We start from the raw sequence: 23,134 nt of genomic DNA, 5'->3' as shown, positions 1-23,134 counted from the left end.
GGGGCTGTGATGGGTATATAGTGGGCCGGTGAGGAGTATACAGTGGATCTGTGGTGGGTATACAGTGGGGCTGTGGTGAGTGTACAGTGAGGCTGTGGTAGGTATACGGTGGGGTTGTGTTGGTTATACAGTGGAGCTGTGATAGGTATACAATGAGTGTGTAGTGGGTACACTGTGGGGCTTGTCATGGGTATACAGTGGGGATGTGATGGGTATACGGTGGGGATGTGATGGGTATACTGTGGGGATGTGATGGGTATACGGTGGGGATGTGATGGGTATACAGTGGGGATGTGATGGGTATACTGTGGGGATGTGATGGGTATACAGCGGGGATGTGATGGATATACAGTGGGGATGTGATGGGTATACGGTGGGGATGTGATGGGTATACAGTGGGGATGTGATGGGTATACTGTGGGGATGTGATGGGTATACTGTGGGGATGTGATGGGTATACGGTGGGGATGTGATGGATATACAGTGGGGATGTGATGGATATACTGTGGGGATGTGATGGGTATACAGTGGGGATGTGATGGATATATTGTGGGGATGTGATGGGTATACTGTGGGGATGTGATGGATATACAGTGGGGATGTGATGGATATACAGTGGGGATGTGATGGATATATTGTGGGGATGTGATGGGTATACTGTGGGGATGTGATGGGTATACAGTGGGGATGTGATGGATATATTGTGGGGATGTGATGGGTATACTGTGGGGATGTGATGGATATACAGTGGGGATGTGATGGATATACTGTGGGGATGTGATGGGTATACAGTGGGGATGTGATGGATATTTTGTGGGGATGTGATGGGTATACTGTGGGGATGTGATGGGTATATGGTGTGATGGATTCATAGTGTGACTATTAAGTAGTGTGATGCACAGGCAATGTCTTATATGGTGTGGGGGCTGTATAACTGGGTACACAGTGTAACTGGGATACAATGTGACTTGTTCAGAATAACATCTCAGCGCAATATTAGGCCTTTCAGCCCATCAAGTTTTCTCCTTCATTTAATCATGGTGTTTCTCAACCTCATCCTGTTGCCTCCTTCCCGGAATCCTTGATGCCTTATCAATCAAGAACCAATCTGTCTCTATCTCAAACATCTTCATTGACTTGTCCTACACAGACCTCTGTGGCAATGAGTTCCTCAGGTTCACCACCCTCTGGCTGATCAAATTCCTTCCCGTCCACTTTCCAAGGTTGTCCCATCACTGTGGGGCTGTAAGCTGTGGTCCTAGTTTCTCCTATTATTGGAACCATCTTGTCCATGTCCACTCTACCCAGGCCTCTCAGTATTCTGTAAGTTTCAATCAGATTCCCGCTTCACCCTTGTGAACTCCACTGAGTACAGAGCCAGAATCCTCAACCACTCCTCATATGACAAACCCTTCATCCCCAGAATCATTCTCGTAAATCACCTATTGACCCTCTCCAATGCCAGCACATCCTTCCTTAGATATGCTGCCCAAACCAGCTCACAGTATTCCAAATGTGGTCTCACCAGAGCCTTATGTAGCCTCAGCAGGACATCCCTGCTCCTGTAATGGATAATATGTGCCAGTGTGATGCACACAGTGTGATGGGTATATGGGTACAGATCGTAATGAGTACATGGTGTGAATGGTACACAATGATATGGTATATGGTGTGACTGCTATATGATGTGAAAGGTACAGTATGACAGGAATATAGTGTGAAGGGTACGCAATGACATGGTACACGGTGCAATGGGTATACAGTATGAAGGGTAGATGGTGTGACAGATATATTGTGTGAAGAGTATATGGTGTGATAGGTATACAGTGCGAAGGGTACACAATGATATGATACATAGTATGACAAATATTCAGTATGGATGGTACACTGTGGTGGGTACACAGAGTGATAGGTACACAGTGTGAAAGGTAAACAGTGTGACAGGTATATTGAGTGAAGGGCACAGTTGTTTCTCAGATAGGAGGCCTGTGACCAGCAGTGTCAATGTTGAGTCCCCTGCTTTTTGTTATTTATATAAATTATTTGGATGTGAATAGCAGAGGAATGGTTAGTAAGTTTGCAGATGAAACTAAAATTGGAGATATAGTAAATAGTGAAGAAGATTATCTCAGACTGCAAAGGGACCTTGATCAGATGGGCCAATGGACCAAGGAGTGACAGAAGGAGTTTAATTTAGATAAATGTGAGGTGCTGCATTTTAATAAGGCAAATCAGGGCAGGACTTATACACTTAATGGTAATGTCCTGGGGAGAGTTGCAGAAAAAAGTGACTTTGGGGTGCAGGTTCATAGTTCTTTGAAGGTAGAGTCCCAGGTGGACAGTGTAGTGAAGAAGGCATTGAGTATGGGAGTTGGTCAATGCATTGAGTATAGGAGTTGGGATGTCATGATGCATTAATTAGGCCATGTTTGGTATAATGTATTCAATTCTGGTCTCCCTGCTACAGGAAAGCTGTTGATAAACTTGAAAGAGTGCAGAAAAGATTTACAAAGATGTTGCTTGGATTGGAGAGTTTGAGCTATTGGGAGAGGCTGGATATAGTGTTGGAGGCTAACAGTGACCTTACACAGGTTTATAAAATCATGAGGGGCAATGGATAGGGTAGATAGACAAAGGATAGGGGAATCCAAACCGAGAAGGCATAGATTGAAGGTGAGAAGAGGAAGGCATAAAAGGGACAAAAGTGGCAACGTTTTCACGCAGAGGATGGTGCATGTAAAGAATGAGCAGCCAGAATAAGTGGTGGAGTATGGTACATTTACAACATTTAAAAGGCATTTGGATGGGTACATGATTAGAAAGGGTTTAGAGGAATATAGGCTAAGTATAGGCAAATGGGGCTAGATTAATGTAGGATATGAATGCATTGGATTGAAGAGTTAGTTTCAGTGCCATCCAACTCTATAACTTTGACTCTATGGCTCAGTGTGAAGGGTATATAGTGTGAAGAGTACACAGTGTGAAGGGAACACAGTGTGATGGGATAACGATGTGAACGGTACACCATGATATGGTACACAGTGTGAAGGGTATATGGTGTGACAGGTTTATTGTTTGAAGGGTACACCATGATATGGTACAATGTGAAGGTATATAGTGTGACAGTATATAATGTGAAGGGTGTACAGTGTGACAGATATATTGTATGAAGGGTATACAGTGTCATAGGATACATAGTGTGACAGGTATACAGTTTGAAGGGTATACAATGACATGGTACACAGCATATCAGGAATACAGTGTGAAGGGTATACAATGATATAGTATACAATGTGAAGGGTACAGTGTGACAGGTATTTTGTGTAAACAGTAAATGGTGTGACAGTTATATAGTGTGAGGGGTATACAATGTCAATATTTCATCCTCACTAACATTCAACACTGGAGCCCCCCAAGGGGTGCGTAGTCAGCCCCCTATTGTACTCACTGTATACACATGACTGCATTGCCAAATACCAAACTAATGCCATTTACAAGTTCACTGATGACATCACCATAGTCGGTCGAATCTCAGATGCTGACGAAACAGATTACAGATGGGAGGTGGAAGACCTGGAAGAATGATGCACTGAGAGCAACCTAGCTCTCAATGTCGGCAAAACCAAGGAACTCATTATTGACTTTCTGCGGGATGTTACTCATGCTCCTCTTCACATTAACAGCACAGAGGTGGAACGAGTGGAGAATGTCAAGCTCCTGGGAGTGGTCATCCACAACAAGCTTTCTTGGACTCTTCAAGTGGATGCACTGGTTACAAAGGCCCAACAACATCTCTTCATCCTCGGGCAGCTGAGGAAATTTGCCGTGACGGTAAATACCCTTGGCAACGTTTATAGGTGCGCCATCGAGAGCATTCTGTCTGGATGGATCACTACCTGGTATGGTAACTGTACCATTCAAGATCGGAGACAGTTACAGAGAGTGGTGAACTCAGCCCGGACAATCACAAAGGCCAACCTCTCATCGATAGAATCCATCTCCCAGGCCCACTGTCAAGGAAAGGCCGCCAGCATTCTCAAAGATCCATCCCACCCTGGCAATGTTTTTCTACAACCTCTACCATCGGGGAGAAGGTACAGAAGCCTGAACACACACACCAGCCGGTTTCGAAACAGTTTCTATCCTACTGTTTTTAGATTACTGAATGGACTCACAAACTTTTAGCATTCGCCTGTACCTGTGTTGTTGTTTTTGCTGCTGTTTACCTATTATTTACTTAACTATGCTATTTAACTCTGTGATCTGCCTGTATTGCTCACAAGGCAAAGCTTTTCACTGTGCCTCGGTACATGTGACAATAAACTCAATTCAATTTAAATGAATGTTGTCGGAAGGGTATTTGGTGTGACAAGTATACAGTAAGAAGGATGTACAATTATATGGTACACAATGTGAAGGGTACAGTGTGACAGGTATTTTGTGTGAATGGAATATGGTGTGATGGCTATGTAGTATGAGGGGTATACAATGTCACATGAACATTGAGGGAAGGGTGTAACGGTGTAACAGGTATATTGTGGGAAGGCGATGTCATGTGACAGGTATACAATGTGAAGGGTACGCGGTGTGACAGGTATACCATGCAAAGGGTACACAGTTTGACAAGTGTACAGTGTGAAGGGTACACAGTGTGACAGGTATTCAGTGTGAAAGGTACAGGATATGAAAGGTATACAGTGTGAAGTGTACACAATGTGACAGGCATATTGTCTGATAGGTACGTGGGATGACAGGCATAAAATGTTGATGAGTACACTGTGTGACAGGTATACAATGTGAAGGTTACACTGTGTGACAGGTATACAATGTAAAGTTTACACGGTGTGACAGGTATACAGTGTGAAGGTTACACAGTGTGACAGGTATACAATGTGAGGGTTACACCGTGTAACAGGTATACAGTGTGAAGGGTACACAGTATGACAGGTGTACAGTATGAAATGTACATCGTGTGACCGTTATATTGTGTTTAGGGCACACTGAGTGACAGATATACAATGTGACAGGTATACAGTGCGACAGGTGCACAGTGTGACAGGTGTACAGTGTGAAGGGTACACAATATGACAAGTATACAGTGTGAGGCGTACACAGTGTGGCAGTTATACAGTGTGAAGGGTACATGGTGTGACAGGTATACAGTGTGAAGTGTACACAATGTGACAGGTATACAGTGTGAGGCATACACAGTGTGGCAGTAACAGTGTGAAGGGTGCGTGGTGAGACAGGTATACCATGTAAAGGGTACACGGTGTGACAGGTGTACAGTGTGAAGGGTACAGGATGTGAAAGGCATACAGTGTGAAGGGTACACAGTGTGACAGGTATTCAGTGTAAAGAGTACAGGATGTAAAAGGTATACAGTGTGAAGGGTATACAGTGTGACAGGCATACAATGTGAATGGTACAGGATATGAAAGGTATACAGTGTGAAGTGTACACAATATGACAGGCATATAGTGTGAGGCTTACACAGTGTGGCAGTTATACAGTGTGAGGTGTACATGGTGTGACCATTATACAGTGTGACAATTATACCGTGTTAAGGATACATGGTGTGACAGGTAAACAGTGTGAAGGGCATACACTGTGACAGATATACTGTGTGAAGGGTATGCAGTTTCACAGGCATACTGTGTGAAGTGTATGTGGTGTGACAGGTATATAGTGTAAAGGATATACAATGTCACAGGAACAATCTGGGAAGGATATATGTTGTGATAGGTATATAGTGTGCAGGCTATACAATGCCACAGGAAAATTGTGCGAAGGGAACACAGTGTAACAGGTATACTGTGTGAAGCGTACATTGTGTGTCCCATATACAGTGTGAGGTGTAAGGGTATAACAGGTATACAGCGCGAAGGGTATGTGGTGTGACAGGTATACAGCGTGACAGGCACACAGAGAGACAGTTATACAGCATGAAGGGTACACGGTGTGACAGGTATACAGCGTGACAGGTACATAGTGAGACAGGTTTACTGTGTGAAGGGTACATGGTGTGACAGGTATACTGTGTGACATGGAACGTAGAACATATAAAAAGTACACCACAGAACAGGCCCTTTGGCCCACAATGTTGTGCCGAGGTTTAATCCTAATGTAAAATATAATAACTTAACCTACGCACCCCTCAACTCACTGCTCTCCATGTGCATGTCCAGCAGTCGCTTAAATGTCCCCAATGACTCTGCTTCCACCACCCCCACTGGCAACACATTCCATACATTCACTACTCTCTGTATAAAGAACCTAACTCTAATGTCTCCTTTATACCTTCCTCCTAATATCTTCAAACTATGACCCCTTGTACCAATCAGTCCTGCCCTGGGGAAAAGTCTCTGGCTATTGACTCTATTCATGCCTCTCATTATCTTCTATACCTTGATCAGGTCTCCTCTCTTCCTCCTTCTCACCAGAGAGAAAAGTCAGAGCTTATTCAACCTTTCTTCATAAGGCAAGCCCTCCAGTCCAGGCAGCATCCTGGTAAACCTTCTTTGCACCTTCTCCAAAGCCTCTGTATCTTTCCTATAGTAGGGCGACCAGAACTGGACACAATATTCCAAGCGTGATCTCACCAGGGCCTTGTAGAGCTGCGGCAAAGCCTCGCGGCTCTTATACTCTGTTGATGAAAACCAAAATACCATATGCTTAACAACCCTATTCTCTTGGGCGGCAACTTTAAGGGATCTATGTACTTGCACACCCAGATCCCTCTGTTCCTCCACACTGCCAAGAATCCTGTCTTTAATCCTATATTCACCATTCGAGTTCGACCTTCCAAAATGCATCACTTCACATTTATCCAGGTTGAACTCCATCTGCCATTTCTCAGCCCAGCTCTGCATCCTGTCTATGTCGCGCTGCAGCCTGCAGTAGCCCTCGATACTATCAATGGCACCTCCAACTTTTGTGTCATCTGCAAATTTACTAACCCACCCCTCAACCTCCTTATCCAAGTCATTTATAAAAACTACAAAGAACAGAGGCCCAAGAGCAGAGCCCCGTGGGACCCCAGTCAACATTGACCTCCAGGCAGAATACTTTCCATCTCCAACCACTCTCTGCCTTCTGTCAGCCAGCCAATTCTGAATCCAGATAGCCAAATCTCCCTGTATCCCGTACCTCCTGACTTTATGAATGAGACTACCATGGGGAACCCTATCAAGTGTGACAGGTATACTGTGCAAAGTGTATACTGTGAGGCGTACATGGTGTGACAGGTACACTGTGTGAAGTGTACAGGTGTTACAGGTATACTGTGTGAAGTGTGTACAGTGTGAGGCGTACATGGTGTGACAGGTATACTGTGTAAAGTGTATGTAGTGTGAGGCATACATTGTGTGACAGGTACATTGTGTGTGAAGTGTACACAGTGTGAGGCGTACATGGTGTGACAGATACAGTGTGAAATGTACAGGTGTGACAGGTGTACTGTGTGAGGTGTACATAGTGTGACAGGTATCCTGTGTGAAGTGTACAGGTGTGACGGGTGTACTGTGTGAGTTGTACATGGTGTGACAGTTACACTGTGTGAAGTGTACAAGTGTGACAGGTGTACTGTGTGAGATGTACGTGGTGTGACAGGTACACTGGGTGAAGTGTACAGGTGTGACAGGTGTACTGTGTGAAGTATACAGTGTGACAGGTATATGTTGTGTGAAATGTACAGTTGTGACAGGTGTACTGTGTGAAGTGCACAGGTGTGACAGGTACACTGTGTGAAGTGGACACAGTGTGACAGGTGTACTGTGTGAGGTGTACGTGGTGTGACAGGTACACTGTGTGAGGTGTGCATGGTGTGACAGGTACACTGTGTGAAGTGTACAGGTGTGACAGGTGTACCTTGTGAGGTGTACATGGTGTGACAGGTACACTGTGTGAGGTGTACAGGTGTGACAGGTATATACCGTGTGAAGTGTACAGGTGTGACAGGTACACTGTGTGAAGTGTACAGGTGTGACAGGTATTCTGCGTGAAGTGTATACAGTGTGGAAGGTACACTGTGTGAAGTGTACAGGTGTGACAGGTATGCTGCGTGAAGTGTACAGGTGTGACTGGTATACTGTGTGAAGTAAACAGTGTGACAGGTATACTGTGTGAGTGTACAGGTGTGAAGTGTATACTGTGTGAAGTATATAGGTGTGACAGGTGTAGTGTGTGAAGTGTACAAGTGTGACAGGAACACTGTGTGAAGTGTATACAAGTGTGACCGGTATACTGTGTGAAGTGTACAGTGTGACAGGTATATACTGTGTGAAGTGTACAGGTGTGACAGGTATACTGTGAGAGCTGTACATGGTGTGACAGGTATACTGTGTGAAGTGTATACAGTGTGACAGGTGGACTGTGTGAAGTGTATAGGTGTGACAGGTGTACTGTGTGAGGTGTACATAGTGTGACAGGTATCCTGTGTGAAGTGTACAGGTGTGACAGGTATAGCTGCAAATGTGTTGCTGGTCAAAGCACAGCAGGCCAGGCAGCATCTCAGGCCTGCTGTGCTTTGACCAGCAACACATTTGCAGCTGTGATCTCCAGCATCTGCAGACCTCATTTTTACAGTGTGACAGGTATATACTGTGTGAAGTGTATAGGTGTGACAGGTGTACTGTGTGAGTTGTACATGGTGTGACAGTTACACTGTGTGAAGTGTACAAGTGTGACAGGTATACTGTTTGAAGTGTATACAGTGTGACAGGTGGACTGTGTGAAGTGTATAGGTGTGACAGGTGTACTGTGTGAAGTATACAGTGTGACAGGTATATATTGTGTGAAGTGTACAGGTATGACAGGTGTACAGTGTGAGGTGTACATGGTATGACAGGTATACTGTGTGAAGTATACAGTGTGACAGGTATACTGTGTGAAGTGTACAGGTGTGACAGGTGTACTGTGTGAGATGTACATGGTGTGACAGGTACACTGGGTGAAGTGTACAGGTGTGACAGGTGTACTGTGTGAAGTATACAGTGTGACAGGTATATGTTGTGTGAAATGTACAGTTGTGACAGGTGTACTGTGTGAAGTGCACAGGTGTGACAGGTACACTGTGTGAAGTGGACACAGTGTGACAGGTGTACTGTGTGAGGTGTACGTGGTGTGACAGGTACACTGTGTGAGGTGTGCATGGTGTGACAGGTACACTGTGTGAAGTGTACAGGTGTGACAGGTGTACCTTGTGAGGTGTACATGGTGTGACAGGTACACTGTGTGAGGTGTACAGGTGTGACAGGTATATACCGTGTGAAGTGTACAGGTGTGACAGGTACACTGTGTGAAGTGTACAGGTGTGACAGGTATTCTGCGTGAAGTGTATACAGTGTGGAAGGTACACTGTGTGAAGTGTACAGGTGTGACAGGTATGCTGCGTGAAGTGTACAGGTGTGACTGGTATACTGTGTGAAGTAAACAGTGTGACAGGTATACTGTGTGAGTGTACAGGTGTGAAGTGTATACTGTGTGAAGTATATAGGTGTGACAGGTGTAGTGTGTGAAGTGTACAAGTGTGACAGGAACACTGTGTGAAGTGTATACAGTGTGACAGGTATATTGTGTGAAGTGTACAGGTGTGACAGGTATACAGCGTGAAATGTACAGGTGTGACAGGTATAGTGTGAAGTGTATACAGTACAAAAGGTACACTGTGTGAAGTGTACAGGTGTGACCGGTATATACTGTGTGAAGTGTACAGGTGTGAAATGTATACTGTGTGAAGTAAACAGTGTGACAGGTATACTGTGTGAAGTGTACAGGTGTGACAGGTGTACTGTGTGAAGAGTATACAGTGTGACAGGTATACTGTGTGATGTGTACCGGTGTGACAGGTATATACTGTGTGACGTGTACAGGTGTGACAGAGATATACTGTGTGAAGTATACACTGTGACAGGTGTACTGTGTGAGGAGTACAGGTGTGACAGGAATATACTGTGTGAATTGCATAGGTGTGACAGGTACACTGTGTGAGCTGTACAGGTGTGACAGGTATATACTGTGTGACGTGTACAGGTGTGACATGTATACTGTGTGAGGTGTACATGGTGTGACACGTATACTGTATGAAGTGTACAGGTGTAACAGGTATACTGTGTGAGATATACATGGCATGACAGGTATCCTGTGTGAAGTGTACAGGTGTGACAGGTGTACTGTATGGGGTGTACATGGTGTGACAGGTACACTGCGTGAAGTGTACAGGTGTGACAGGTGTACTGTGTGGGGTGTACATGGTGTGACAGGTACACAGTATAAAGTGTACAAGTGTGACAGGTATACTGTGTGAAGTGTACAGGTGTGACAGGTGTACTGTGTGAAGTGTACAGGTGTGACAGGTATACTTTGCGAAGTGTATACAGTGTGACAGGTATACTGTGTGAAGTGTACAGTGTGACAGGTATATACTGTGAGAAGTGTACAGGTGTGACAGGTGTACTGTGTGAAGTATACAGTGTGACAGGTACACTGTGTGAAGTGTACAGGTGAGACAGGTATACGGTGTGAGGTGTACATAGTGTGACAGGTATACTATGTCAAGTGTACAGGTGTGACAGGTGTACTGTGTGAGGTGTACACAGTGTGACATGTATACTGTGTAGAGTGTACAGGTGTGATAGGATACCTGTGTGAGGTGTACATGGTGTGACAGGTACACTGTGTGAAGTGTACAGGTGTGACAGGTATACTGTGTGAAGTATACACTGTGACAGGTACATACTGTGTGTAGTTTACAGGTGTGACAGGTGTACTGTGTGAGGTGTACATGGTGTGACAGGTGTGAGAGGTATACTTTGCGAAGTGTATACAGTGTGATAGGTACACTGTGTGAAGTATACAGTGTGACAAGTATATACTGTGTGAAGTGAACAGGTGTGACAGGTATACTGTGTGAAGTGTATACAGTGTGACAGGTATACTGTGTGAGGTGTATATGGTGTGACAGGTATACAGTGTGAAGTGTACAGGTGTGACAGGGGTACTGTGTGAGGTGTACATGGTGTGACAGTTACACTGTGTGAAGTGTACAGGTGTGACAGGTGTAAAAAGTGAGATCTGCAGATGCCGGAGATCACAGTTGAAAATGTGTTGCTGGTTAAAGCACAGCAGGTCAGGCAGCAGCCAAGGAACAGGAAATTCGACGTTTCGGGCATAAGCCCTTCATCAGGAATGAGGAGAGGGTGCCAGGCAGGCTAAGATAAAAGGTAGGGAGGAGGGACTAGGGGGAGGGGCGATGGAGATGTGATAGGTGGAAGGAGGTCAAGGTGAGGGTGATAGGCCAGAGTGGGGTGGGGGCGGAGAGGTCAGTAAGGAGATTGCAGGTTGGGAGGGCGGTGCTGAGTTGAGGGAACCGACTAAGACAAGGTGGGGGGAGGGGAAATGAGGAAACTGGAGAAATCTGAGTTCATCCCTTGTGGTTGGAGGGTTCCCAGGCGGAAGATGAGGTGCTCTTCCTCCAACCGTCGTGTTGTTATGGTCTGGCGATGGAGGAGTCCAAGGATCTGCATGTCCTCGGTGGAGTGGGAGGGAGAGTTAAAGTGTTGAGCCACGGGGTGGTTGGGTTGGTTGGTCCGGGCGTCCCTGAGGTGTTCTCTGAAGCGTTCCGCAAGTAAACGGCCCGTCTCCCCAATGTAGAGGAGGCCACATCGGGTGCAGCGGATGCAATAGATGATGTGTGTGGAGGTACAGGTGAATTTGTGGCGGATATGGAAGGATCCCTTGGGGCCTTGGAGAGAGGTAAGGGAGGAGGTGTGGGCACAAGTTTTACATTTCCTGCGGTTGCAGGGGAAGGTGCCGGGAGTGGAGGTTGGGTTGGTGGGGGGTGTGGACCTGTCGAGGGAGTCACGAAGGGAGTGGTCTTTGCGGAACGCTGTTAGGAGAGGGGAGGGAAATATATCCCTGGTGGTGGGATCCGTTTGGAGGTGGCGGAAATGACGGCGGATGATACATTGTATGCGGAGGTTGGTGGGGTGGTAGGTGAGAACCAGTGGGGTTCTGTCTTGGTGGTGGTTGGAGGAGCAGGGCTCAAGGGCGGAGGAGCGGGAAGTGGAGGAGATGCGGTGGAGGGCATCGTCAATCACGTTTGGGGGGAATCTGCGGTCCTTGAAGAAGGAGGCCATCTGGGCTGTGCGGTGTTGGAACTGGTCCTCCTGGGAGCAGATGCGGTGGAGACGAAGGAATTGGGAATATGGGATGGAGTTTTTACAGGGGGCAGGGTGGGAGGAGGTGACAGGTGTACTGCATGAAGTGTACAGGTGTGACAGGTACACTGTGTGAAGAGTATACAGTGTGACAGGTATATTGTGTGATGTGTACAGGTGTGACAGAGATATACTGTGTGAAGTGTACTGGTGTGACAGGTGTACTGTGTGAGGTGTATAGGTGTGACAGGAATATACTGTGTGAATTCCATAGGTGTGACAGGTACACTGTGTGAGCTGTACAGGTGTGACAGGTATATACTGTGTGAAGTGTACAGGTGTGACAGGTATACCGTGTGAGGTGTACATGGTGTGACAGGTATACTGTGTGAAGTGTACAGGTGTGAGAGGTAGACTGTGTGAAGTGTACAGGTGTGACAGGTACACTGCGTGAAGTGTACAGGTGTGACAGGTGTACTGTGTGGGGTGTACATGGTGTGACAGGTACACGGTATAAAGTGTACAAGTGTGATAGGTATACTGTGTGAAGTGTACAGGTGTGACAGGTATACTTTGCGAAGTGTACAGGTGTGACATGTACACTGTGTGAAGTGTACAGGTGAGACAGGTATACTGTGTAAGGTGTACAGCTGTGACAGGATACACTGTGTGAAGTGTACAGGTGTGACAGGTATACTGTGTGACATATACACTGTGACAGGTATACTGTGTGAAGTGTACAGGTGTGACAGGTGTACTGTATGAGGTGTACGTAGTGTGACAGGTATACTGTGTGAAGTGTACAGGTGTGACAGGTGTACTGTGTGAGGTGTACGTAGTGTGACAGGTATACTGTGTGAAGTGTACAGGTGTGATAGGATACCTGTGTGAGGTGTACACGGTGTGACAGGTATACTGTGTGAATTGCACAGGTGTGAGAGGTATACTGTGTGAAGTATACAGTATGACAGGTGTAATGTGTGAGGTGTACATGGTGTGACAGGTACACCGTGTGAAGTGTACAGGTGTGACAGGTGTACTGTGTGAGGTGTACATGGTGTGACGGTTACACTGTGTGAAGTGTACAGGTGTGGCAGGCGTACTGTGTGAGGTGTACATTGTGTTACAGGTACACTGTGTGAAGTGGACAGGTGTGACAGGTATACTGTGTGAAGTATACAGTGTGACAGGTATATATTGCGTGAAGCGTACAGGTGTGACAGGTGTACTGTGTGAGGTGTACATGGTGTGACAGGTACACTGTGTGAAGTGTACAAGTGTGACAGGTGTACTGTGTGAAGTATACAGTGTGACAGGTATATATTGTGTGAAGTGTACAGGTATGACAGGTATAACGTGTGAAGTAAACAGTGTGACAGGTATACTGTGTGACGTGTACAGGTGTGACAGGTACACTGTGTGATGTGTACAGGTGTGATAGGTATATACTGTGTGAAGTGTACAGGTGTGACAGGTATACTGTGTGAAGTATACAGTGTGACAGGTATATATTGTGTGAAGTGTACAGGTGTGACAGGTGTACTGTGTGAAGTATACAGTGTGACAGGTATATATTGTGTGAAGTGTACAGTGTGACAGGTATAAAGTGTGAAGTAAACAGTGTGACAGGTATACTGTGTGACGTGTACAGGTGTGACAGGTACACTGTGTGATGTGTACAGGTGTGATAGGTATATACTGTGTGAAGTGTACAGGTGTGACAGGTGTACTGTGTGAAGTATACAGTGTGACAGGTATATATTGTGTGAAGTGTACAAGTGTGACAGGTATAACCTGTGAAGTAAACAGTGTGACAGGTATACTGTGTGACGTGTACAGGTGTGACAGGTATATACTGTGTGAAGTGTACAGGTGTGACAGGTACACTGTGTGAGGTGTACAGGTGTGACAGGTATATACTGTGTGAAGTGTATGAGTGTGACAGGTACACTGTGTGAGGTGTACAGGTGTGACAGGTATAGACTGTGTGATGTGTACATGTGTGACAGGTATATACTGTGTGAGGTGTGCAGGTGTGACAGGTGTATACTGTGTGAAGTGTACAGGTGTGAAAGGTATATACTGTGTGAGGTGTGACAGGTGTGACAGGTGTACAGGTGTGACAGGTGCAGACTGTGTGAGTGTACAGGTGTGACAGGTGTACAGGTGTGACAGGTATATACTGTGTGAACTGTACAGGTATGACAGGTATATACTGTGTGAAGTGTTCAGGTGTGAAAGGTGTATACTGTGTGAGGTGTGACAGGTGTGACAGGTGTACAGGTGTGACAGGTGTACAGGTGTGACAGGTATATACTGTGTGAAGTGTATGAGTGTGACAGGTACACTGTGTGAGGTGTACAGGTGTGACAGGTATAGACTGTGTGATGTGTACATGTGTGACAGGTATATACTGTGTGAGGTGTGCAGGTGTGACAGGTGTATACTGTGTGAAGTGTACAGGTGTGAAAGGTATATACTGTGTGAGGTGTGACAGGTGTGACAGGTGTACAGGTGTGACAGGTGTAGACTGTGTGAGTGTACAGGTGTGACAGGTGTACAGGTGTGACAGGTATATACTGTGTGAACTGTACAGGTATGACAGGTATATACTGTGTGAAGTGTTCAGGTGTGAAAGGTATATACTGTGTGAGGTGTGACAGGTGTGACAGGTGTACAGGTGTGACAGGTGTACAGGTGTGACAGGTTCAGACTGTGTGAGTGTACAGGTGTGACAGGTATATACTGTGTGAGGTGTGACAGGTGTGACACGTGTGACAGGTATATACTGTGTGAGGTGTGACAGGTGTATACTGTGTGAAGTGTACAGGTGTGAAAGGTATATACTGTGTGAGGTGTGACAGGTGTGACAGGTGTACAGGTGTGACAGGTGTAGACTGTGTGAGTGTACAGGTGTGACAGGTGTACAGGTGTGACAGGTATATACTGTGTGAACTGTACAGGTATGACAGGTATATACTGTGTGAAGTGTTCAGGTGTGAAAGGTATATACTGTGTCAGGTGTGACAGGTGTGACAGGTGTACAGGTGTGACAGGTGTACAGGTGTGACAGGTTCAGACTGTGTGAGTGTACAGGTGTGACAGGTATATACTGTGTGAGGTGTGACAGGTGTGACACGTGTGACAGGTATATACTGTGTGAGGTGTGACAGGTGTACAGGTGTGACAGGTATCACAGGTATATACTGTGTGAAGTGTACAGGTATGATAGGTGTACAGGTGTGAAGTTACAGGTGTACCAGGTGTACAATGATGTGGTACATCTCAGCTATGGACGGCCTGGCTCCACCCACCTCTTCTGTGCAACAGGTGCCTGTGGCACGTGATCCATCGGGGGCGAGGGGAGGGGGAAGGGGAGGGGGTGAGGTGGGAGGGGCTGGGGGGAGGGGGAGGGGGTGTGGTGGGTAGGGGGAGTGGGGGAGGGGTGTGAGGGGGAGTGGGAGGGGGTCGGGAGGGGGCAGGGTGGAGGGGGAGGGGGAGGAGGTTGGGGGTGAGGGGGGGAGAGGGTGAGGGGGTGAGGGTGGGGAGGGGTGAGGAGGTGAGGGTGGGGAGGGGTGAGGGGTTGAGGGGGGGAGAGGGGAGAGGCCGCAGGAAATCCGAAAGTAAATGAGGGGGCGAGCTGCAGCCATTGTGTCATTAAGGTGTGATATAAGTGATGTTTGAATAATATTTCAGACTTTACAGAAACAAGCCTTTAGCCTTTATTACGTCTTTGATTAATGCCTATGTCCCATGATTCTGCCCTTAATCTGCATAGAATATATTTTTGCAAGCTATGAACTTTTTATACTTTTCCAAAACAAGACTCATTGAGTTGAGTTAGTGATCTCAGTCTAAAAGGTGCAAACATGAGATTTCGATGGCCGTCTCACTCATCTCTCTCTGGATCAGTGATGATGGAAGAGCACAGCAGGTCAGGAGCAGAGACACCCACATTTCAGGCAAAAGCCCTTCATCAGGAAAAAGGCAGCTGCTCGTTGGATGCTGCCTGAACTGCTGTGCTCTTCCAGCACCACTGATCCAGGATCTGGTTTCCAGCATCTGCAGTCATTCTTTTGACCTCACTCGTCTCTTAGTAGAGTGTGGTGATGATGATGATTCTTCAGTGTTGGTTATGTCAGTGCCACAGGCTAACCTCAGTATTCGTGGAGAAAGTGAGGACTGCAGATGCTGGAGAGTATTTTGTCAGCGTTTACAAATGTGGAACGTGGAAATGATTTTGAATCCGTTTTCTGCTGTTAACTAAGGGATGCATATTGGTCAGGATGCTGAAATAATTCACCTGTTCAAAATAATGCTGAAGACAGGTGGGAGTTTTCTGTATACACATCCTAGTGTGAAGATGGTACAGACACTAACATACAGTACAGTGTGGTTTCCCCCTTCATGCTGTACTGATATTTTTTGTTTGTATGAGCCCTGCAATGGGTCTTGATCTTGGAATCTTGTGACTCTAAAATGAGTGTGCTATGAAAGTTGAACTACAGCTGACACTGGTTCGGTTACAATTTGGCAATTTTATTCAGATGAAAGTGGAAATATTTCACAGATTGAAATCATATCCTGGAATCATAGAGTCCCTACAGTGCAGGAAGAGGCTATTTGGCCCATCAAAGCAGCACTGACCCTTTGAAGAGCATTCCATCCAATAATTCTGCCCCCCCTCCCCCTCGAACCCATGCCCATAATCCTGTATGATTTTTTTAAACTATGGCTAACCCATTCAACCTGAACATCCCTGGATGCTGTGAAGTATGCACTGTGTGACAGGTATACAGTGTGAAGGGTACATGATGTGACAGGTGTACAAGGTGAAGGGTACATGATGTGACAGGTATACAGGGTGAAGGGTACATGATGTGACAGGTGTACAAGGTGAAGGGTACGTGATGTGACAGGTATACAGGATGAAGGGCACATGATGTGACAGGTGTACAGGGTGAAGGGTACATGATATTGACAGGTATACAGGGTGAAGGGTACATGATGTGACAGGTGTACAGGGTGAAGGGTACATGATGTGACAGGTGTACAAGGTGAAGGGTACGTGATGTGACAGGTATACAGGGTGAAGGGTACATGATGTGACAGGTGTACAAGGTGAAGGGTACATGATGTGACAGGTATACAGTGTGAAGGGTACATGATGTGACAGGTGTACAGGGTGAAGGGTACATGATATTGACAGGTATACAGGGTGAAGGGTACATGATGTGACAGGTGTACAGGGTGAAGGGTACATGATGTGACAGGTGTACAAGGTGAAGGGTACGTGATGTGACAGGTATACAGGGTGAAGGGTACATGATGTGACAGGTGTACAAGGTGAAGGGTACATGATGTGACAGGTATACAGTGTGAAGAGTACATGATGTGACAGGTGTACAAGGTGAAGGGTACATGATGTGACAGGTGTACAGGGTGAAGGGTATATGATGTGACAGGTGTACAGGGTGAAGGGTACATGATGTGACAGGTGTACAAGGTGAAGGGTACGTGATGTGACAGGTGTACAGGGTGAAGGGTACATGATGTGACAGGTGTACAGTGTGAAGAGTACATGATGTGACAGGTGTACAGGGTGAAGGGTACATGATGTGACAGGTATACAGTGTGAAGGGTACATGATATTGACAGGTATACAGTGTGAAGGGTACATGATGTGACAGGTGTACAGGGTGAAGGGTACATGATGTGACAGGTGTACAAGGTGAAGAGTACATGATGTGACAGGTGTACAGGGTGAAGGGTACATGATATGACAGGTGTACAAGGTGAAGGGTACATGATGTGACAGGTGTACAGGGTGAAGGGTACATGATGTGACAGGTATACAGTGTGAAGGGTACATGATGTGACAGGTGTACAGGGTGAAGGGTACATGATGTGACAGGTATACAGTGTGAAGGGTACATGATGTGACAGGTGTACAAGGTGAAGGGTACATGATGTGACAGGTGTACAGGGTGAAGGGTACATGATGTGACAGGTATACAGTGTGAAGGGTACATGATGTGACAGGTGTACAGGGTGAAGGGTACATGATGTGACAGGTATACAGTGTGAAGGGTACATGATGTGACAGGTGTACAGTGTGACAGGTGACTATGGACTATTTAGCATGGCCCCCTAACCTGTGCATACTTGGATTGTGGTAGAAACCAGAGCATCTGAAGGAAGCCGATGCAAACACGGGGAGAATGTGCAAACCCCACACAGTCACCCAAGGCTGGAATTGGTCTCTGGCATTGTGAGGCAGCAGTGCTAACCACTAAGCCACTGTGCTGCCAGTTGAGCTACTGATTCAACCAATTTGTGTTGTACCTGTCCAGGAAGACAGCGCAGAGGAAAGCTGACATGGAGCTGAGAGGAAATGTTTTCCAAGATAACTTCCTGCTAATATCTGAGAGAATTACTGAAATTGCTGGGAGAAAGCTCAATGATTGATATTGTATACCCCTGGCTATAGGGATTGAGATTATTTCCTGTCCTGTATGCCAGTCCCATATGCAATTGTTGGACAAGTTTGAATCAGGTCTCAGCAAATTGAGTTACTGAGTGGTCACTACTTCTTTAGAAAAGATGGATGGACCTGCCAGATACAGTAGAGTACTAAGGATGCTTTACAGGGAAAAAAAATGATGGCCATTAGTCAGAATGAGGTGGTTTTGGCCAGCTGTGAATGAAACATTTATTGCTAAAGGGTTGTAAAAGTGAGGAAGTGCAGGATTCTTGAAACTGTGCAGGCTTTAGTGAGCCTGCACGTGGAAAATTGTATCCAATTTTGGTCCCCTCCCTTGATGCATTGGAGGCCATTCAGAGGAGCTTCACTAAATGATTTCAGAGGTAAGGGTTTGTCTTACGAAGAAAGAGTGCCATTTAAGTCTGTACTCTATGGAATTTAGGTTTATAAGATACTAAAGGAAATTGACAAAGTAGACATAGAGGGGATATTTCCTCATGTAGATCAGTCTCAAATAAGAGTTTTAGGATAAGGAGGTGCACATTTAAAATGGGTGAGGATAGATTGCTTCTCCCAAAGTGTCATGAATCTGTGAAATTCACTACCCCAGAGAGCAACAGATGCTGGGACACTGAATAAATTTGAGGAAACTGGCAACGTTTTAATTTAGTAATGCCACAACTCCACTTTTATACAGCCTCTACAATGTTAATTGTATATTAAATGTGTATAATTATGTAGGTGGTGGATGTGAACTCAGGATTCTGACTGGATGGTTCTTGTGGCACAGTGGTAGTGTCCTTAACTCTGAGCCAGGAGACTTCCATTTGACTGACTTGCTTCAGAGTCATGAGATAGCACATCTGAACCGATTTACTTGAAAATATGAGATTAGATTAGACTCCCTACCGTGTGGAAACAGGCCCTTCGGCCCAACAAGTCCACACCGACTCTCCGAAGAGTAACCCACCCAGAACCATTTCTCTCTGACCAATGCACCTAACACTATGGCCAATTCACCTGACCCACACATCTTTGGACTATGGGAGGAAACCGGAGCACCCCCAAGTGTGTGTGTGCAAACTCTACACAGGCAGTCGCCTGAAGCTGGAATCAAACCTGGGACCCTGGTGCTGTGAGACAACAGTGCTAACCACTGAGCCCCACCGTGCTGCCCAAGGTTGCGAAGGAGAGTCCTTCATGGTAACCTCAAATCAGTGATGGGAATGGAACCCATGCTGTTGGCACCACATTTCTCTGTAAACCAACCCTTCAGCTGACAGAGCTAAACCCATCCCCAATAAATAAATGCTGGTAAACTAAACCTGTCGGTAAATGCTTTGAAAAGTGTAAAGATTGGCCCCAATTACACACTTCAAGTGGCACTTTGAAATATGAAACCCTTAGCTTCCACAGATCTATCAACCATTGCCTTGTGTACTTTCATTGATTGAGTATCCACCATTGTGTTTGTTAGAGAATTCCAAAGATCCTCTCTTAAAACAAAATTTCTTTTCATCTCTGTCCTAAATGACTACCTATTGTTGTTCTCGTTCTTCTAAACTCGGGAAATTTGGGGTGGCATAATGGCTCAGTTGCTAGCACTGCTGCCTCACAGCGTTCGGGACCCAGGTTCTAATCTGCCTTGGTGCCACTGTCTGTATGGAGTTTGCACATTCTCTGTGTCTGTGTGGGTTACCTTTGGGCACTCCAAAGATTTGCAGGTTAGGTGGGTAGACTGTGCTAAATTGCCCATCAATTTAGCAAAGGGATGTGCAGGTTAGGTGGATTAGACATGAGAAATGCAGGGTAACAGGGATAGGGTTGGGGGAGGGTGGGTCTGGGTAGGATGCTCTTCAGATGGTTGGTGTGGACTCGATGGGCCAAATGGCCTGCTTCCGCAATGTAGGGATTCTGTAAAACCTAATTCATTCGTATCTCCTCACGGCTGGTTTATTGGGTGCTTTTCAATCCTTAATGATAATCGGTGACATCGCTGTGTTCCCGATAGTTCATGTAAAAACCTTGCCTTTTTGCTGTGTTTTATAAGACCAGACTTTGTGTTGTGGAATTTCAACAATGTAGGGTTTTGCTCCATTGAAAACTGTACAGCTCTTTATAACTTGCTAAGTTTTGTATTTTTCAGGAATCATGTCTTTATGAATACAAAATCTATGGAACCTTTCCAGATTGTGATCCAGAGTTGTTTGTAGATGTGTACAAGGTCCTGAAATATAGGAAGCAATGGGATAGTTACGTGAAAGGTTGGTTCACACTGTTTACAGTATTAGTGATGTTTGTCTTAATTCTTTGAAATGAAGGCACCTATGTTGAATAGGGACCTGATTTTATTTGTTCCTTTTGAAACCAATAGATATCTTGGGCGGTACTGAACCCCTGAAGTTCTGAAGAGTCCCATTGAACTGAAATGTTAATTCTGTTTGTCTCCCCACAATTGCTGTCAGACCAGCTCTGTTTCTTCAGTATTTTAGTTTCATTTCAGATCTGCAACATCCTCAGTACTTTGCTTTTAATTGAACTTCATCAGTCATCGTCGAAAAGTGTGGTGTTGAAACAGCACGGCTGGTCAGGCAGCATCTGAGGAGAGTGTTGAGCGTGAGTTCTTCAACAGAAACTTTGTCAACCTGGAAACTTTTTTCAGCTGCTTGTTCAAGAGCGTTTAAGAGGAAGTTAAAGCTTCTGACCATTTTCCACTTTACCCTGCACAACATTTGGAGATAGGGTCCCATCCATATCCAACCAATTCACGTTCCACCTGTTTACTGGACTATGTTGAGCTAAAGCAAGGCAGAATCAAACATTGATGAAAAGCTCACCCATGCCTCCGTTCTGACTCTGCTTTCAGCTGTTTAGGCCCAGGATGCTGGAATTTCCTTTAAATCATTGCTCATCAACTTCTCTTTTCTCCTCGGTGTCAAACAACTTGCACTGTATAAATGCACATGGTGTGGAGATGTGTGAAATCCCTGATCTTAAATGGTCAAGTTGTACATCAAAATCCAGTATGTAAATTATTAAATATTGTGGGCATCTTTAAAGGTGGGCATTTTTCTGAGCTGGTACCACTTCCCTCCCATTTGTACAAACTGCGATGAACTGGGGTCAGCTCTGAGGAAATTCCTGACCGAGATATTTTGATGTCGTTCTTTGTTTAAACAGCTGCCATACATCTGTGAGCTTTGCTGAACTATAGGTCAGGTAGTCTTTGAACAATCATGTTCTTTCCACTTGCTGTAAGTGATGTTAAAGACTCCTCTGGTGTGTGGTGTGTGTGATGGGGTGGGGGTGGTGGTAAATGTATTTTTTGCATGATAGTCTATTTGTGTTTTAAAACAACCAGCCCAGGAAGCTGCAGGGAAGTTCCACCCTGTGCATTCTGTATCAGACAGAGATTGTCTGCCTGTTAACTGTTTTTGAAGGTTCTGGTTTCTGTTAACCTGACTGCTAGTTACATCGGGTGATATGGTTTATGGGGTAAAGTTGTTGCATTATCAGCTTTCATCTTCGGTGTTCACCCACCTGACCTGGGTTTGGCTTATTTCAAAGATATCTCCCATTCCTAACTGACCTCACTAGCTGTAAATCCATTATTACCTGTGTGTGCGCAATCTCACATGCTTCTGCGGTTATGAGCATCATATTAAAGCAGTTTCAAATCTAAACATATTTCAGAACAAAATTACCTCAGCACAGGTAATGATAAAATGTGAAAACCAAAGATTGATTAAAAATAAACCACATTAAATGATTAAAACAAAGTATTTATTCGATACAAAATGCTTCCTATACAGCGTCTGTGTTTGATTTCCATATTTCTGTGTGGACTGTTTGCAGCGTGGGCTCCTTCTGATCACATTCAGGTATTGTTCATTACTGTCTAACTTTGTGGTTGTCTGGCTACAGTTGATGGGTCACGTGATATTCAAACTCCCTAAACAGTGTCTTTACACAGAATTTACAATAAAGAACAAGCCAATCCTCACTGAATTCATGCTGGTATTTCAACTCCACATGAACATCCTCCATTGGTTTTTCTCAGTCTACCAACGTATCCTTCTACTCCTTATCCCTTGTTTTTTTATCAGGTAACCTCTTTAAAGCTTTGATGCTAATCATCTAATCCATTCCTGTGGTAGAGTTCCATATTCTCAGCACTCTGTATAAAGAAGCCCGTCTATAATGCCTTTCTTTATTGAACTTATTAATATCTATTATACATTTACAACTAGCTTTGATGACTCCATATTTGAGAATGTCATCTCTAATTCAATTATATAAAGCCCTCCATAATTTAATAAAAACATTTTAAGGTTAAATTAACACATTCATTTCTGATGTTTGAATCCAGCCTAAACTGCTTGACTTAAAACTCTGAGTTGAAAAATGTGGTGCTGGAAAAACACAGCAGGCCAGGCCAGGAATCCTGAAGGGCTTACACCTGAAACATCGATTCTCCTGATCCTCGGATGCT

At 45.2% G+C, this 23,134-nt stretch overlaps 1 protein-coding gene across 1 annotated transcript in view; it reads left to right on the top strand.

Annotated features, from left to right (window-relative positions):
- Positions 1-23,134, top strand: part of pctp (phosphatidylcholine transfer protein) — a 57,602-nt gene that overhangs the window by 19,862 nt on the left and 14,606 nt on the right. Inside the window, exon 2 of the mRNA XM_060844417.1 lies at positions 20,789-20,906. Coding sequence (XP_060700400.1) covers positions 20,789-20,906 — 118 coding nt within the window. The remainder of the gene's footprint in view (positions 1-20,788; positions 20,907-23,134) is intronic.

This window comes from Hemiscyllium ocellatum, chromosome 25 (genome assembly GCF_020745735.1).
Source record: "Hemiscyllium ocellatum isolate sHemOce1 chromosome 25, sHemOce1.pat.X.cur, whole genome shotgun sequence".
In the NCBI taxonomy this organism is placed as follows: Eukaryota; Metazoa; Chordata; class Chondrichthyes; order Orectolobiformes; family Hemiscylliidae; genus Hemiscyllium; species Hemiscyllium ocellatum.
This window is presented reverse-complemented; position numbering and strand designations above follow the sequence as displayed.